The sequence below is a fragment of the Pollachius pollachius genome, assembly GCF_949987615.1.
Source record: "Pollachius pollachius genome assembly, chromosome: 15".
NCBI classification, from domain to species: domain Eukaryota; kingdom Metazoa; phylum Chordata; class Actinopteri; order Gadiformes; family Gadidae; genus Pollachius; species Pollachius pollachius.
In genome coordinates, this window is record NC_136948.1 from 19,932,437 (window position 1) to 19,944,460 (window position 12,024).

The following is a 12,024-nucleotide window of genomic DNA, read 5'->3' on the forward strand; positions in this document are numbered from 1 at the left end:
TGCTCGGGGTCGGGAACGGGACGTCCGTACAACTATTCAAATGAAATAGATATATAAGGGTTATGATTATGTTTTAAAATGGCCTTCAATTAGTAGTATTATTGTATTACGGAGTATAGTCAAGCAGAATACAGTTATTGTTTACAATGTAAAAAGTATTTTTATTATTGTTAAAATTAACAAATACAGTACAATCGTAACAGATATGCACTCGTATACAAAATATAATAACTATATATATATTTAATGCATCATTTTCGTATAGCGTGTGCAGTCGTGACGTAAAACTACGCCTTACCAAACAGGAACTCGTTGTTCAAATGAAACTTTATTGAATGAACGATATTCAATGGCATGTTCGCCGTGGTGTCATCATCACATCCAGCTGATGCTTTGCTTTAAATGACAAACCTTAACAACTTCACAGTAGGTCGTCTGTTGTGAGTTTAGCTTAGCCACCCGGTTGGTTTATTATGTTGAACCACCATACCAATACAGGTCGTATCATGATTCCCTGAGCAGCTAGCCGCTACAGCCTCCTGAACTGTTATGGTGTTCACAGCCATGCTTCTCTTCCTACTGTTCTCTTGTTAAAGTAGTTCTAACGACGGCAACGTTCCTCAGGATCTCACAAGTGTTTAACATTTGTCCAGCCTTCATGTCCTCTCAGATCTGAGCTCTGCGCATGCGCATCCCTTCACTGAGCCAAGGTCAGTCTATTATTTGTAATGTATAATCGTATTCTAATAGCCTATTCGCTTTCAAATAGTATGTGTGTGCATGTGTGTTTGTTCGCAAGTGTTTGTTTGTGTGTGTGTGTGTGTGTGTGTGTTCACTTATCTGCAATGGCATGAGTCCAATTGTATTTGTTATTAAGTAATTGAAGTGACATGTGTCTCCTCCTTTCTTGTTGAAGGCATCTCATCCCATGCTGCGATGAATCTGCGGACATTGTGGTGCAGAGTGGGGGCGCGGAAGTCCATAAATAGTACATATCTTCTCCCAAGCCTCTCTGGCTTTACCAAGCAGCCCACCGCCAGTGAACCTACACAAACAAGCAGCGTCCCGTCAAACAGACCAGCGCCTCCCTCCAGGCCCCGCTGCCTGGACGCTATTCCATGGGTTCCAATACAATACCATTTCTCCCACCAGTTTCAAGGATTCAGCAGCGTCTTGTTAGGCGGACATGGGATGTACAAGGAAAACGTTTCACAAATGCGACATTATTCCACAACCCTTGGGAAGGCGGTACTGAAAGTGGCAGTAGTACCGGGGAAAAGAATTCCAAAGGGGCCGAGAACGAAGCAGCCTTCGCGGACCAATCAGCCCTTACAAGTGGAGAACCAGGTACATCAGAAACAACCCTGGGTGTGTCACAGGAATCCTGGAGCCATCACCTGCTTTAAATACGTTTAGTTAATCCATTCTGCCCTTTGTAGATGATGCAGTGCATTGCCTTTGCGACGGCCGACCAGTACCACTTGCCAACCCTGAGCCATGACCTCATAAGCCACGGCTTCAGCGAGGTGGATTTACCCAGAGGTAATGTCTAGGGCTCTGGGAGTCTATGTAGACTCTAGGGGTTATGGTGTTGATTTTCAGAAAGAAAGTTGTTTGTTCCTCGAGCAAGATGCCCTGACCCTACCTGCAGTGCACAGGTAGGGTCTTATAGTAGTTGCTTATAATTCATTGTGAGTTGCTTTGGATAATAGTCAAATGGTAGTTGCAGATAAATGATTCACAGATCACATTGTATATGTGGTTTCTTATACAGATGCCTCGAATGCGCTCGTGATTTGCACCGACTTAGCGGCCAAGCCTGACGACGTCGCTCTGATGTTCTTCTTCAGGTAGAGCGATGCTCTGCTCCATCTCAGTGTGTTCGGTACCTTTCCTATGAACCACAGTTATCATGTGCTTGTGACAGACCTCCTCCTCTCCTCCATGTCCAACCTTTCAGAGAGGGCTCCGTGGTGTTCTGGAACGTCGAGGAGAAGACGGTGAGCCAAGCGGGGCTTTAAACGGTCAACAGATACAATTGAGTTGTTATTGTCAGTCACCATCTTTGTTTTCAGAATATTTAGTTGGTGTGGAAGGTTATGATAGTTATGTTATCATCACTCTAGTTCTATGATTGTAGGTGTAGCCAAGCCTATAAGGCGACGCCTAGACAGCGTAGCCTACATGAAATAGAGCGATAGTTCTGTTATATGATAGTTCTGTTATTATAACTCTAGTTACATGATAGTTATGCTGTTATAACTCTAGTTCTATTTCATGTAGGCTCCGTCGTCTAGGCTTTGCCTTATGGGCTTGTGGGACAAGCCCATAAGGGACAAGTCCATAAGGCGGAGCCTACACGGCAGAGCCTACACGGCAGAGCCTACATGAAATTGAACAACATGGTGCTGTGCTTCCTGTGTCCGCTGAAGATGAAGAAGGCGATGAGGCTCCTGGAGCGCCATGAGATCCAGCCCTATGAGGTGGCCCTGGTCCACTGGGAGAACGAGGAGATCAACTATTCCATCGGAGAGTATGTTTGTTTATGGATTAACTGCTCGCTCTCCTTTCTAGAACTGAAAGGGGTGATATCATGCTTTTTCGGCTTTTTGCTTTGCTGTAGGCTGTTATGTGAAGTATGTATACATGTTTTATGTCTGCTAAGCTAGAAAAATGGAAGTCTGAGAGTCCGGGAGTATTTCCGCCCACCTCATTTGCGCTTAAACTTTACTTCCGTAACAATGTCAGACTGTGCAGTCGGCGGTGCTCAAGTGTTTACACCTTCTCGGGGGTGACAAACGTGCAAAAGGTTTGACAAATCGCAACAGAGTTGGCGTGCTGACCAATCACAGCAGACTGGGCTACTCGGGAGGGGGGTCTTAAAGCGAAATGATACAAATCAGACAATTTTTGAAAGAAGCTGAAATTGGTTTTGCAGAAATTAAGTGTGAGAATAATATGGGGCCTTTCTAACATACAGGCATATATCCCTATTCTAGTAGTATCCACAAATAAAATTATTAATTAAATTATGATTAATGATATCACCCCTTTAATATTGTTATCCTTTTTCTCAGGGGAAATTCCAAGCTACAGCGTGGGAACTTCATGCTGAACAACGAGATGGATCAGGACGAAGCTGTTTTGGAGAAGTTTGCCTTCTCCAATGCCCTGTCTCTGTCAGGTAAACAAGTCCTGTCCTACAAACCCTTGGTGGTGGTGGCATGTGAACCATAAGATCGCCATCTTTGCTGTTTTATGTTTGGACAATAACAGCATTTTCAGTTGTATTGGCTGCCTATTTTGATCAACAAAAAGTATCAAAGTATAATTTATTTTCTTTCATAAAAGATAAATCTCAGTCAGTATTTGTGCATGTGTCTTGCAGTTGTATCTATGGTAGTACTATAGTAGTTGTTGTACGGGATGAGCAGTGCACTCTGTCTTAACCGCTTTCTCCTTGTTCTGTTCCAGTCAAGCTAGCAATATGGGAGGTGGCCTTGGACAACTTTGTGGAGTCAATTCAGCCAATCCCAGAGGTACGGTCAATAGTGTATTGAGTAAAGAGAAAAGAGAGAAATTAAGAAGCATGAAATGATGAGGAGTTATATTATTTCCTGGGATTGATAGTTGCCTCTTAAAGTTCCGTTTTCTAGAACTTTCCTCAGGTTTGATTTTGGCCTCTTGTTGTTTCCGACCAGATGCTGAAGTCAGGCAACAAAGTGAAGCTGTCCAGAGCAGACGTTATGCAGAAGATAGGGGAGCTGTTCGCTTTACGGTAAAAACCTCCTCATGCTGCTCCACTGGTCGTACAGTCTTAGCACTCCTAGTCTATTTGTGTGTGTGTGGTAGGGGGGGGGAATATAAACGTTATATATTTACGCAATAGCTATTTTCTGAGATTAAATTCATAGCGATTATTTTCTGCACTTAAATCAATGTATCCAAAGAGTGTGTGTGTGTGTGTGTGTGTGTGTGTGTGTGTGTGTTCTGCCTGACAGACACTGCATCAACCTGAGTTCAGATCTGCTCATGACACCGGACTTCTACTGGGACCGAGAGAACCTGGAGCAGCTCTACGACAAGACCTGCATGTTCCTCAGCATCAACCGCAGGGTCAAGGTACGACCCACTGCCACATATACTAAAGAGGCTTTAGGTGGGATTCCAGAGCTATCATTTGAGTGTGCCATAGCCATCGTCTAGCGTTTAGTGGGTGAAATGCCCCGTGAGAATAACATTTCTTGATGACTTTAGGATAAAAAAAAGGGTTGTTTGTTGAATTGAACCATGACGTACGTTGATTGTTGCAAATCAATGAAGTTTAGACCAGCAAGAGAAGTACACCTGCGCTTCTTGATTTGGTAACAATTAAATAAAAAGAGCACATTATTTAACCATTAATTAACGTTAGTTAATGCAGTAGTATGCATAACTTACAGTGAGGTAATTGTTAACTAATGGTCCAGTAAACATTTACTAATGGTCTTCATGTTTACTAAGGTACCCTAACCAGTACCTTTTAACTAGAAAAGACCTGAACTATAATACAAATACCTAACCAAAACCCTTACCCTTTGCTAACACTATATATTAAGGCTTATTTCTGCATTTACTAATGTTAATTAATGGTTACTGTAACCGTACAGCCTACAGGCCATTTCAATGATGTTAAGGATGCCAAGTAGAGTATGCTACAAGTTCAAAGTGGAAAAGGTTGGTTTGCTGTGAATTACTGTAGTGCTCAAGCCTAACTGGATTAGAACTGCCACCAGCGGGGCCGAGAGCTATCAAAGCATACATTTCCAAATACATACAAGTGTTCTTTCTATCTGTAAAACGCAGGAAGATTATGTTATTAGCTTTTTTATTAATGATTTGTATTCATTGTAGTTAAGAGTGTAATAGCAGATGGGCATTACATCAAAACATCTCAATTTAACCCAACTGCACGAGTCAGTTGCTAAGATATTCTAGGATGACAAAAGACATTCGAACAACAAGCATTACGCACTGTATTGCATTCGAATGCCAAGTCTACTTATTAATTTAACTCATTTTATTTTAGCGTAAACAAAGCCTTACCACAAATGTCTCCCATCTTTTAGAAAGAAAAAAGTCCAGTACGACGTTAAGTCTCATGAACAGGTTGATCTGATAAACTCCCCCGCCTGATGTATATGAGCTTTAAATGCAAACAAAATAGTTAAGGAATAATATGTGTGAAGTAACCAAGAAATCAATGAGTCTGCGATAGCTATCTCTAAGCTTTTTCACAAGTCCCCTCTGCGAGTCATGTGGATGACACTATGCATAAAAGTCCCTATACACACTTTAGGATACTGAGGATTAAACTGATTTGAAGGAGATCATCATTGATGATGCGTACATGGAAGTGATAGGATACATGTATACGATGAGCAATGGCATACCAATGGGAAATAAGGTATATTATAATACAATATGTTAATCAAATGTTGCAGGCAACAAGTGCTACAAGGCACAGTTAAGAAGACATATCAAAATAAATACATACGTTTTGATTACGTACTACTCTTCTCAAATAGGCTCAAATAGGCATGTGGTATAAGGTTGAGCCTCAAATAATGTAACCTTACATGTACTTTAAAGAATTTGTGGTGAAAATTAAAAGATATAATTCACTGGTTATAAAATATTATTATTCAAAATATATATATGTATAATCATGACTTTTATCGTATCGTATTTCAGCAAGTTTGCGATCAAATTGTAGCCTACTTTCTTTCATTTTTTGGCGACTAAGTGGGGGAACTGAATTTGATGCAGAAGAAGTTTATTTGATGAAGAAAAATGCAGGAGGAACGTAACTTGCAGAAATGTTAACTAGGCCTACGGCTAGATCTCAAACGTTAGCATCCCACAGAGCGACAGTAAGGGCCACAGCCCCTTCCTCCAGGTGGTTTCTAGTGCTCTGGGCCTGCCGCCATGACCTGGTCCGACCCCGTTTTTACGATGCTGTTTCCGCGCTGTTTACCAAGTGGGCACTTGACCACTTGGTTATAGCACTAGATGCAGTAACTCAATTGCACCTGGCAGCCACCAATTAAAATCATTTATTTTTGTCTATTTTAGAAACTTGGTCATGGAAAACTAATTTGTAGTTTCTCTCATATTGATCACAGTGCTTTGCTTGTTCTCTGGCTCACCTGCAATTCCATACAAATCATTTGAAAAATTACTAAACGCAAGTTAAACCCTAGAGGGTGCTGTTACTGCATTTGAGGGGTGTTTGAGCGTGTATAATGAGAATTCCTCATTCCTTTAGCAGAAGCTTTATCCAAAGCAACATACAACAGTTAATTCACACGTTCTCACACAGACGGCAGAGTCAACCACGCAATGCGAGCCAGCATATAGGGTCTTGCTCAGGGACACATCGACATTCAGCTAGGAGGAGCCAGGGAACAAACTAGCAACCTTCCGTTTACAAGTCACCCCGCTCTACCTCCTGAGCCGACCACCTAATTCCAAAACTGATGGGAGAGGTTTTCAGCCCTCCAGATCCTCAGACTGGCAGATAATATTCATATAATACTGTAATCATCGGGCTGTTTACTTGTATTCTTATCAGTTATCAAAATGTCTCCTCAATCATCTGGAACAAATGTTTTCCATCTGAACTGACTTTTTGTGTGTGTGTGTGTGTGTGTGTGTGTGTGTGTGTGTGTGTGTGTGTGTGTGTGTGTGTGTACTATATTTTTATTATTTTATCTGATCAACTTACCGGACAAGTTACCTACCTAAATAAACATGAGTTTTTATTTATTAATTGTTTTGGGTTTTAAGGGCTTTCAAAATAATACTTGGTTCTCAGGCTTAAACTTAAAATTTGTGAACATTGACAGTCGGTTGATAAATGAACAGCCTCTGATAAATGAACACATAGTAGATTGTAGTAGAATGGCGTTGTTTGTTTGTGTGTTCCAGGTGGTGAACGAGAAGCTGCAGCACTGCACAGAGCTGACCGACCTGATGAGGAACCACCTGAGTGAGAAGCACAGCCTGAGGCTGGAGTGGATGATAGTCATTCTCATCACTATAGAGGTAACCTTGAGCCCATACCTCAATACTATAGAGGTAACCCTCATACCTCAATACTATAGAGGTAAACCTCATACCTCAATACTATAGAGGTAACCCTGAGCCCATACCTCTATACTATAGAGGTAACCCTGAGCCCATACCTCAATACTATAGGCAGTGTTGTGCCTGAACGCGTTCATTGAACGATAGTTCATGAACTTGTTCATATTTTGGGGGAACGTGAACTGAACGTACTGTATTACTGCCTGATGAACATTACTGTGAACTTGCTCATTCTGGTGTCTGTGAACGGCACCCTCACTCGGTTGAACTTCGTTCAATAGGGGGATTATTTGTTTATCAACACGGCGGATGCGCGTGTAGAACGCCATGTTGTTTGACCGGTTGCCATGGTTATCTCTATCTTTGCAGTTGCGGTGTTGTCAGCTTACTGTTACATTAAACTGTAATCAGAAAACGCGGTTATATGCTATAGACCCTATAGTATCTGTCGTATAAAGGCTGGGACGAATTTCAAATTATAAATATGTACACTATATGTTGAAAGTACAGACCGTTGCGATCCCCATTGAAACGAATGGCACGGTGATTATTCTTCAAAACGAGAGCTGTTAAATTGTGAAAAATGAATTAAACTGTAATCAGACAACGTGGTTATATGCTATAGACCCTAGAGTATCTGTGGTATAAAGGCTGAGACTAATTTCGAATTATAAATATGTACAATCCATAACGTTAGCTCTCTGACTCTGGAAGGGGGGCTGTTTAAGTTTGGTTGTAGTGTTTTTGCTCGGTTCTCCATCTCACCAGTAGGGCTAGAACCGAGCGAAAAGACTACAACCAAACGTAAACAGCCCCCCTTTCCGTTTCCGGCCAACGAGCAATGATTCTACCAACAGAAATCAATGGGATTTACAAAATGCGCTAAATGTGCAATAAAACACGATATAAACTGTATTTTGCTACGATACTTGATTCACTCTATTTCATCCTAGACAAACCACAAAGGGGGCTCAATGTTCAAATACCGGAAAAAAATAATAGCTCACAGCAACATATTGAAAAAAAGAACTATGAACTAGTTCATTTTTTGGAACTGTGAACTTAGTTCAATATTTTGAATTATGAACGTTTAACTGAACTAGTTCATTTTAAAATTTGTGAACTGAACTTTGAACTAGTTCACGTAGAAAGTGAACTTTCCCAACACTGACTATAGGTATAGAGGTAACCCTGAACTCAATACATAGAGTCCTTTATGATGGGCCTCCAGAGTCAATGTTTTAAGATTGACTTTGTTCATCGAAAAATATTATGATTTGAGCTGGTTTCTTTGGTATGTTAATGTTATTATAATTATTCTAATGGTATACATGTTATATTTAGATGTCTTGGCATGAGTAAGCAACACATGAGGAGGGGAGAACCTGAACTTGTTCTGCTTTTCTGGTTTTTAAGGTCATGTTTGAACTGGCGAGAGTCCTCTTTTAAACGGTTCAACTAAGGTCGCCACCAACGTTTGGTGAAATGGCATTTACAAAAGAAGACTTCTGAATGAGAAGAGCCACAGAGAGCCCGGATCTCTATGGAAACGGATGAGTTATAAACCTTCAATGAATGTGAATGAGCCCCTTGCTGTTGTGTAATAAATTATCTTTCCTTCTCAGGCAATAAATCCTATTTAAACTCAAGCGTTTTGTTTTTGTTCTTTTCGGATGTAACGTTTCGGCATGCATTGTTTTATATTGGATTCATTTACTTGCCTAAAAGACTTTTTTTATAATTTTCTAGAAATAACCAAGTTGTGTGGGTCAGTTTTACACAAAAAAGAGTAAGCTTCAAATTCTTCAGACATTTATTGAAATAGAATATCATTGCAGTGGCATTTTGACCACATTTGTAAATATACTGGTGCATATGGAAACATGTATTTTTATTTAAAACATTAGTTTTTGTGTAATCTGATTGGATGGAAGGTTAAATATATTGGTTAACATACAGTTTGCTCTTACAAGCACATTTCCTGTCTCATTCTTCCACTCTCTCATCAACAGCTGCCTTTTAACTACTGAAAATGAGCCACTGGTAGCCAAGGTGCCATGAATGGGTAGAATACAGTTAAGGCGCTGTGGATAATAGTGTTACATATATTACTGTAGTAGTATATTGCTTTAGTAATATATATATATGTGATCTTAGCTCAGTGCAATTTTAAACACATTTGTGGCAATCTTGCGCTCATATCAAAATGTCTAAATTTAAAAACGTCTAAGTACAAAGTGAATGCAGTTGCATCAGTATGGTCAAGAAACCATTGTCCTGGATACGTTTATCTAGTTGGGAGTAGTTACTTACTTATTGCCTTGGTTTTCAGTTAACCACTTCTATTTGGCTTCACTTGTATAGATCCTTCTCATATCAAAATATAATGGCTGTTATACAGAGTTTAGCTTTTTATATAGTTTGATTGTTTTCATATTGATTGCATTGTTTCTGTGTTTAAAACCATTTCACATTCATTTGGACCACCTATTATTACAAAAGATTTACTGCAAAGTGACTATGTAAAACTGCAAATTAAAATGTTTTACCTATAAAAGCACAGGACTGTTCCTTCAGCTAAATATGTATATGTTTCAGCTGTTACAAATCTAAATAAATATGCACCCGGTAAAATAATTGTAGTATGCAGTATAAGAATGTAGGTGCCTGTCCTGTGTGAATGACGTTGAGGGTTTTCTGAGCTTTGAGTTTACAAGCTGTCTCTACAGCAGGAGCTGAATATATTAATGAAATTAATATGCAAATAAATAATTCTAAATGTACCCCAATACAGTATATCGGACAATTAGATTGAAAAAGTTCTCTTTCCATTCCTGTGGTTTTCCTTTCCTTGTTCTTCTCCTTTGTCAACAGCCTTCAACTTCCACGCAGTTCCACCTGAAGAACACATTGACAAGATCATGAATGTCATTAAAAGAGGAGTACATAGTAAGCAAACATGAACATTAGGAAAACAAGATAATCTGGTGATTGCTTTAATGTTTGAAATAAGCAATTTAAAAAGTCTCACCCTTTCTTGATTCTGGAGTTAGGAGGAATTAGTCCAGCTCCTTGCAAATCAAACTTGTCTCTGTTAGATTCTTAATTTGTGGATCCTCCAGGGCAATAGCAAAGTCTTCCCCTTCTCTCTCTATTTCATGTATTTCTCCTATCGCTTGTATTTCTTCTGGGCTACTTTCTTCCTCAATGTGAGCATGCCCAGTTGTATCCAGGAACACTTCTTCTTGGTCTTCGGCATTCCCAGTCTTCTCTGCACCTTCTTGCTTGCCAATGTGCTCCTCTGCATCTAACCAGACGTCCTGCTCCAGTTCCCCTTCCCATTGGGAGACAGGTTCTGCTGACTCGACAACAACCTCAGGCTGAACTGGCGGACTTGATGGCACCGTTCTCTCCGCTTGTTCAGCGTGCACTATGTGTTGCTGTGTCGTTTCTAAAGGCTCCTCAGCAATGTAAGCTGGCCCCGTTTGACTCAGGAACACGACTTGCTCTAAGCCAACTTGTAGTGCCACTGGTTCTGCCTGAATCATCTCCCTCGTTGAATCTAATTCTTGAACCAGTCCTTTGACTTCTATCACCTGAGTTACTGAAACCTCAGATACGCATGCCTCCTGTAGTCTCTCGGGTACTTCTGCCATTTGGATTGTTCTCGCTTTTTCTATTGCCTCTTCTGCTTGGACACCAACCTCAGGTCGTTTGCGCTGTGTTAAGGGGTCTTTCATTTCTGTTAACGCTATTTGAATGTTTGGTTCCACTTTCTTTTTCCCTTGAAGTTCAGTTACCTCCATTTGTATCTTGGGTTCTACTTTCTCTGTTAGCTTAATTTCTGTTGCCTCTTCATTTTTGATAGTTGGTTCTCCTTCCTCACTTGGTGTAACCATCTCACAAGGGTCAGTTTGCTCCTGTTTTGCATCCATAATTTCCTTCGCAGCTACTTCCTGTGGTGAACATGATGAATCATCTATGAGATGTGCATCAACTTTAGTTTCTTCAAGATCTATTGCCTCTATTGCTTGGACAACAACTTTAACGGTGACCTTTATGTTGGTTAGCGCAATTTTAATGTTTTGTTCAGCTTCATCTGTCACTTGAAGTTCTGTTCCCTCCATTTGAAGAGTTGATTCCAGTTTCTCGGTTGCTGGAAATTCTGTTCCCTCCATTTGTATTTTGGGTGCCACATTCGCATTGACCTCAGACGCCTGTTTAAGTGGTTCACTTTTCTGTTCGGTTCCTAATTCTTTTACCTCCTTTTGAATGTTAGGTTCTATTTTCTCCAATACTTGAAGTTCTGTCACTTCAATTTTAATAGTTGGATCTTCTTTTTCTTTTTCAAGTTCAGTTACCTCCATTTGTATGTTGGATTCAACATTCTCTGTTGCCTGAATTTCTTCCACCCCCATTTCAGAAGTTGGTTGCACTTTCTCAGATGAGGTTATTATTTGAGGTACTACTATTTCCTGTTTGGCCTCAATCGTTTCATTTGCAACTAATTGCTCTGGGGAACACGATGAATCCTCTTCTATGACATTCTTGTCTGATTCCTTTTTTAATTCAACTTTAGTTTCATCTAGATCTGGTTTGAGTTTATATATGGCGACATCGTCTGTAGTCGCAAAAACAATATTTGAGGCGGTTTCCTCTACATTTCCAATTTCAGTTACAGATAGAACTTCTGGTGCCGTTCTTTCGATCGATGCATCAGACTGCTTTTTTGTTAATTTTTGAGCCTCTAATTCACTTGGTTCACTTTGGATAATTTCTGTTGCTTTTTGTTCATCAGTTGGTGGAGTGACAATAACTTGTACTGCAGACCCAGGCTCGTCCTTCAAACAAGACTCCTCCTTTGCCCCTTTGTCAGTCTGGTTTTTCTGTTGACCT

General features: G+C 40.2%; 1 protein-coding gene across 1 annotated transcript; it reads left to right on the plus strand.

Moving 5' to 3' along the window:
• Positions 1 to 364: 364 nt before the first annotated feature.
• On the plus strand, positions 365 to 8,777 carry rmnd1 (required for meiotic nuclear division 1 homolog). The gene is made up of 12 exons (XM_079752841.1): positions 365 to 710; positions 917 to 1,347; positions 1,440 to 1,542; positions 1,775 to 1,850; positions 1,961 to 2,000; positions 2,433 to 2,533; positions 3,078 to 3,184; positions 3,475 to 3,539; positions 3,702 to 3,778; positions 4,002 to 4,122; positions 6,970 to 7,086; positions 8,545 to 8,777. Exons 1-12 carry the CDS (start codon positions 686 to 688, stop codon positions 8,575 to 8,577), a joined length of 1,296 nt encoding a protein of 431 aa, XP_079608967.1. The 5' UTR covers positions 365 to 685; the 3' UTR covers positions 8,578 to 8,777.
• The last annotated feature ends 3,247 nt before the right edge of the window (positions 8,778 to 12,024 follow it).

What these genes read in the sequence shown, in the direction of transcription:
- rmnd1 (XM_079752841.1), top strand. Translation starts at nt 686, where the DNA reads ATGCGCATCCCTTCACTGAGCCAAG. An exon ending in CAATTCAGCCAATCCCAGAG is followed by an intron (nt 3,540 to 3,701) that starts GTACGGTCAATA and finishes GTTTCCGACCAG; the next exon opens with ATGCTGAAGTCAGGCAACAA. An exon ending in GCATCAACCGCAGGGTCAAG is followed by an intron (nt 4,123 to 6,969) that starts GTACGACCCACT and finishes TGTGTGTTCCAG; the next exon opens with GTGGTGAACGAGAAGCTGCA.